We start from the raw sequence: 5,842 nt of genomic DNA, 5'->3' as shown, positions 1-5,842 counted from the left end.
TGAGATTTTTGTCCATTGGATCAGAAAAAAGTCTAAAGAAGAGCTTCCACATTTTGAACAATTACATAACTGAAGCACTAGATGAACGTGCAAGTAGAACAAAAACTTCTAATTCTAATAATGATGATCTATTATTGGCATTTATGAAAAAATCAGAAGCAAATGGACATTTTTTGCCTAGGACTGCTATAAAGAGCACAATTTTTTTAATAAGTTAGGATCAACATGACTTAAAAAAGGGTAATACAATTCATATTTCAAAGATGGAGAATTTGACACAAAATAAAAGTGCTAATACAACCGAAAGCACTCCACCATAAATACAAGAAGTGGAAAATATTCATATAATACAAGCATCAAGCATTAGAAATGTCACTAGCAATCATATCATGAAACCCCATCCAATAGACATCATTTTGTTCTCCTACATCTTCGACATCTACATTGTTGGATCTTGAAGTTGTGCCAATATCATTAGAATCAACCGATGGAATATAGCTCTCATTCTCGGCTGTTTGGAATGCATCATCCACATTGTATTTCTTTCTAATATAATTGTGAATGGCCATAGTAGCAAGCACTATGTCCCTTTGTGTGTCAAAGTGATAGTATGGCATGTCTCTCAAAATAGACCATCTTGCTTTCCAAACGCCAAATGTGCGCTCTACTACATTTCTACAAGAAGAATGTAAATAGTTAAATTTCTCAATGCGTCCTCTTGGCTCTCGCAATTGTCGAGTTGCACCGCGGCGAAATTCAGCTAGGTGATATCTTACATTATTTCCTTTGTATGGAGCCATGTATCCTTTCATGTGTGAATATCCTGCATCAACTAGATAATATTTGTTTCCGCATGGATGTGGAAAGTTGAGCTCTTGTCTACAAAGGGCCTCAGCAAATATACGACTATCATGAGCTGCTCCTTCCCGCCCAACCCATGCAAATGTAAAACACATATTAAAATCAACAACGGCGAGAATATTCTGAGTCGGATAACCTTTACGTCTAATATATGGTATCTCTTGACCTTGCGGTAATCTAGCTTTAACATGTGTGCCATCAATTGCTCCAATACAATCCTACAAAAAGTGAATGTAAAATAAGAAACTTGGGATCCATTTTTTTCTCGTTGAATTCTAAGGGGCAAGAAACTATCATAAAGTTTTTGTTATATAAGGGTAGTAAAGATACAATGCAGAATAATAAATTATCATAAACGGGTTACTTACTTTAAAGAAAGGGAGATATTTTTGTTTACATGGCTTGTGAGCATCACAACCATCATTATAATTTGGATGTGGTTGAATGATATCTCTTGCAAGCTTACAAACGGCCTTTAAAACACTATGAAAGTGTCTATGAATTGTCTCTCCAGAATGTTGAAAGATATCTTGTATCATTCTATTTCCAACTCCATGTGCACAAGTCATCAAGAATATGCCTAACATTTCATGTATAGACATTCCACGAGTGGGTTTAACCTCATATTTATCAATTAGGTCATTGGATAGATCAATGAACACCGCCTTCTTCATTCGGAAATTTTCATAACAACGAGTCTCATTTCCTCGTAATATCTCTTGAATAAACTCATTTCCAGAGCGCATTGATGTACGACAAGGTTCTTTGCATAGGTATTTTTCACAATACATCAAAATGTATTTACCTATTATATGACATAAAGTCATCCGCTCCTTCTCATCTTGCTCTCTCCGAATTTCTTCTAGTTCTTGATCTTCGTCATCTAACAAATCACTTAAATGAGGAGATACCACATTGCTAATATCCCAACTCTCCATTTAACTAAAAATGGAAACGACTCAAATTAGTAAAGAATGAAAGTTTTTCCAAGAACCAATTTCAAGATTTTTTAGAAACTCCATTGTTTCAATACACTCATATCTATCTTCGGAAGATCACATTTTAAATCTCAAATTACTATTCCATCAAAGAAAAACAACCACAGCAATACATAAAGTTCCCACATTCATTAAAGCCAACACAACAACAATAACCATAAGGTCTAAGGATACAACCACAACGTCAACACAACATTAACAATACATAAAGTTTACACGTACAATCATAAGATTTAGGGATACAACCGCAATTTCTAAACAATAAGCAATAAGTAAAGTTTACACGCACAACCATAATGTTCGAACATTAAACAATAAAAACATTTAACCATAGCAACGCAATCAGCCCATTTTCTCAAGGTGTAACTGATAGTTATACTCCAACCAAGATTTCCGAGCTTCATCAGTTTCCATCTTAAGAAACAGTTGACGTACATCCTTCTTAAGAAACATGTTGCAAACATAGTTGTACTTTCCACTCCCAGCAGGAATATTAGAAAAATTTGCCAACACATTCATACACTTATCGATGACGGGATCATCTACCAAAAGGGATGTAGCAGTGCTTTTGCTAGACATAAACTCCACTAGAGAGTGTATATCCTCTCTCATTGATGCCGCACCAGATTTTGCCTCATTTTTTTTTTACTTGAGTGCTAGTGCCAATATCATCAATTGAACCTCGTCTTTTAAGTGACCGCTTAGGAAACATAATAGAATCCATATTTTGTATATCATCACTTTCATCATTCCCTTCATCACTAGGATTGATAAAGTGTTCTTTGTCATAGCCACCAATATTATTTGTTCCTTCTTCATCAAGATCCACTCCAACGCCAGACATTTGTTCTTAATTCACTGCGCGTGCTCTTTCTCCATTAACAACAATATCAGAAAACAACGGATCATAGCGATACCATATAAGTGAAAGATCTATTTTCCTAAACTTATTGTATCGATCATCCTCCTGTAACAAAAAATTCAAAACTACTTTAAACAAACCAAGAAATTTAGCAATGAAAGAAAAAAGAAAGACATATAGAAAAACGTGAGAGATGTTCCTTAATTTTTCGCTCCCACCAATCATCATCTGCCATAATTATATTTTTCATGGCATCCCATCCTAAACCTGTCTCCCCTCTCATCAACTTCTTAAAAAGAATCCAATCTTTTTTCATGTTATCCCAATGATTTTTCATTTGTTTTTATCATAGTTTCTTCCCGTGGCTCTATTATATTCTTCAAAAACATTATTCCATCCATCTCTATTTAAATGAGTGTGTGGTCTACGTCCTTGTCTAATCTCATTTTCACACAAATCTATAAATTTAATGTTGGCATCATCATCCCACTTAGCATTACTTCGTGCTTTACTAGTTTCTGGCATGATTGAATGTAAACAATTTGAAGAAAGGAGAAATAAACGTTCATGAACTCTGCAACATCATAATGTTGGCAGCCCAATAACTAAACACACAACCACAATTCCCTAGTCACAGCTTTTTGTACACATACCAAAATAGAGAGATAATAAAGAAGAAGTGGAAGCATAAAAAATATTTGATTATTTGAATGTACCGAGAGTGGAAAAAAAGTGGAAACAAAATTTTAAGTGTTTCTAAATACAACTTCAAGTCGGCCAATATGTGAAAAATTTGGGCAACAAAGAGCAATAGTAATAGAATAGACTAAAAGAAGCATCAATTAATTAATTAAATGAAGCCAAGAGCCAAAATAAAAAGTCTTATTTAAGCCTAGAAAAAGTCATATTCCAAGTCGCTTTCAACCTCAAACATCGTATCTCTTCACTCTAAGAGGCTAGATACCTTCCATTCCTACTGCTTATGGAAATGCCACTGGGGCTGCAAGAAGAAACATGTCCTAGATTACATCCAACTTCATGAACAGCTTTAACATGTTTAAGAAGGTATGCCAATGTTTGCACGAGCCGTGAAAGACTCCATATATGTATCTTACGTGTAACATAAATTGAAGTTTGTCATACAAGAAACAATGATAAGCCAGAGTATGTGCACAAGGAATGCAAAATGCCAATAAAGAAAAGTTAATATCTATATGTAAAGTATGTTCGTAGTTAATACAAGCTGCCTTTTGTTGCTGATTTACGCCATTGTTCTACTTACTGGGTAGGAGGCCTGTATAAGACACAACTCATGAGATGAGAAAATTGTCACAAATTAGAATTTATCCGAAAATATGCAGTAGCATTATGATCTGATACATCTGCCTTAATCTCATTATTCTTGCATTAAGAACTTTTTTGCAAGAATTACTCAGAGAGACATGTTTCTGACTACTAGTTTTTTCGGGAAACGGTCAAATATACCCCTGTACTATCAGAAAAGGGCCAAATATACCCCTAGTTATACTTCACCGTTAAAGTTGACCAAGGTGAAGCCCAATCTCACGTGATATGACATTAATATTTTAAAGAAGTATGGCGTGCAACCTCACTAACCAAACCAACCTACCATATCATCTTTCACCATCCCATCTTCTTACTTAAAATCAAAGCCTTTATTTGCTCTGGCCAAGTTCCTAATCTATTGACTAAAGATGATTAAGTGGTAAGCATTTTCATCTCCACTTGAATCACGTGGAGTTAATAATGGAGCAATGTTGGTTTTTTCTTTCTGGAAAACAAAAATTACCATCTGTTTATATGTTTGAAAAAAAAAGTGAAAAGACCTTATTCGTTGTGTGCAAAGTTACAAATTCAAATTAGCAACTTACCTATCAACCTACCAGTCCAGTTTTTCCCCCTTTGACTTCTAACGGGTTTTAACCCGTTTCTCTATCTCTTTCATCATCCATGTAATATCAACCTAATCCATCTTACAAAATTTTAAATGAAGGAATAAAGTTAAAGCTAGTATTTCATACTTTCTTATGAAACATGTTGCTTTTGCTAGACCATGATAGTCGAACAACACATACATATCAGAGTAAATATAAGATGACAACAATAATAGTAGAAAGGCCGACAAAGGTATACAACAAGAGTTAGAGAAATAAGTTTAAATGACAATAACAGCCACAACTAATTCAATAACGTGGACTCACGGTTTCTAATCACCGTCCCGTGAGTTCTATACGATAAACATACTAAATGGTCTTTAAGAGCTCTTTCATGAAGTTAAGAAGTGATAACATACCTCAAACACGAAGCGAACCAGCCCACTCTTGCCCCGACTTATAGGAATCAAACAAATACTACAACCACGAGAGAGAAAGATAAAATCACATAAATCTGAAGGAGAATCGTATACTACACGAAAAGTAATATATAAGAAAAATAAGGAAGCCTTAAGCATCATTTATTACTCTTATATATTTTGAACTCTTAATAATTAATTTGCTTAAAATCAAATAGGTTTCTTCACTTCTATTTTATGGATTTTCCCTTATAACATTGAAGATCATTGAGAACAAAAAAAAACAAAAGCTAAAGAAATAAGAACCCGAAATTGGACTGAAATCTGAAGAACTTAATAAGGATATTGAACAGTTCTATAGCTTTGAACTAGGTGGGTGGGCAGGGGACAATAATGGTCTGAATAGTTATTGTTCTGAATATTTACAAATGCTTGTCAAAATTAGTTTTACAAAATTAAGCAAGCTTGAGACCAGAACATGTAAAACCGCAGACACCAAATAGAGTAAAAATCTATTACTAATTACTTTTGATAACTCCATCACTCAAAAAAAATTCGACTAAACTTGCAAGAGAATGATGGAGAAAAACTTACCCGGATGAAAAGCTGCAGTGAAAGCAAGAGGATTGCGTAGAAGATGACTGAAAGAGGAAAAAAATCATATTTTTAGGGCTTTGGTGAGAGGATGCGTTTTTTGTAGAAGATGATTAAAAGAGGAAGAGATCGTCAGTTTTAGGGCTTTAGGTGAGAGGGTAGTGTGGGAATTAGAATAAAATATAAGGGATACAAAAGTAATTTTATTGGTCA

At 34.3% G+C, this 5,842-nt stretch overlaps 1 protein-coding gene and 1 pseudogene across 1 annotated transcript; both read right to left on the bottom strand.

The window, feature by feature from the left end:
* Positions 1 to 356: 356 nt before the first annotated feature.
* On the bottom strand, positions 357 to 1,799 carry LOC132611932 (uncharacterized). The gene is made up of 2 exons (XM_060326287.1): positions 1,230 to 1,799; positions 357 to 1,079 (listed from the first exon to the last, which is right to left on the bottom strand). The coding sequence occupies exons 1-2, from the start codon at positions 1,797 to 1,799 to the stop codon at positions 357 to 359; spliced, it is 1,293 nt and encodes a 430-aa protein (XP_060182270.1).
* A 319-nt stretch (positions 1,800 to 2,118) lies between these two features.
* On the bottom strand, positions 2,119 to 3,573 carry LOC132611163 (L10-interacting MYB domain-containing protein-like; annotated as a pseudogene).
* Positions 3,574 to 5,842: the final 2,269 nt, after the last annotated feature.

Source organism: Lycium barbarum, chromosome 9, assembly GCF_019175385.1.
Source record: "Lycium barbarum isolate Lr01 chromosome 9, ASM1917538v2, whole genome shotgun sequence".
Taxonomy (NCBI): domain Eukaryota; kingdom Viridiplantae; phylum Streptophyta; class Magnoliopsida; order Solanales; family Solanaceae; genus Lycium; species Lycium barbarum.
The sequence above is the reverse complement of the archived record's forward strand: the minus strand, read 5'-3'. Positions and strand labels throughout refer to the sequence as shown.

What these genes read in the sequence shown, in the direction of transcription:
- LOC132611932 (XM_060326287.1), bottom strand. Translation starts at nt 1,799, where the DNA reads ATGGAGAGTTGGGATATTAGCAATGTGGTATCTCCTCATTTAAGTGAT. An exon ending in AATATCTCCCTTTCTTTAAA is followed by an intron (nt 1,080 to 1,229) that starts GTAAGTAACCCG and finishes CACTTTTTGTAG; the next exon opens with GATTGTATTGGAGCAATTGA.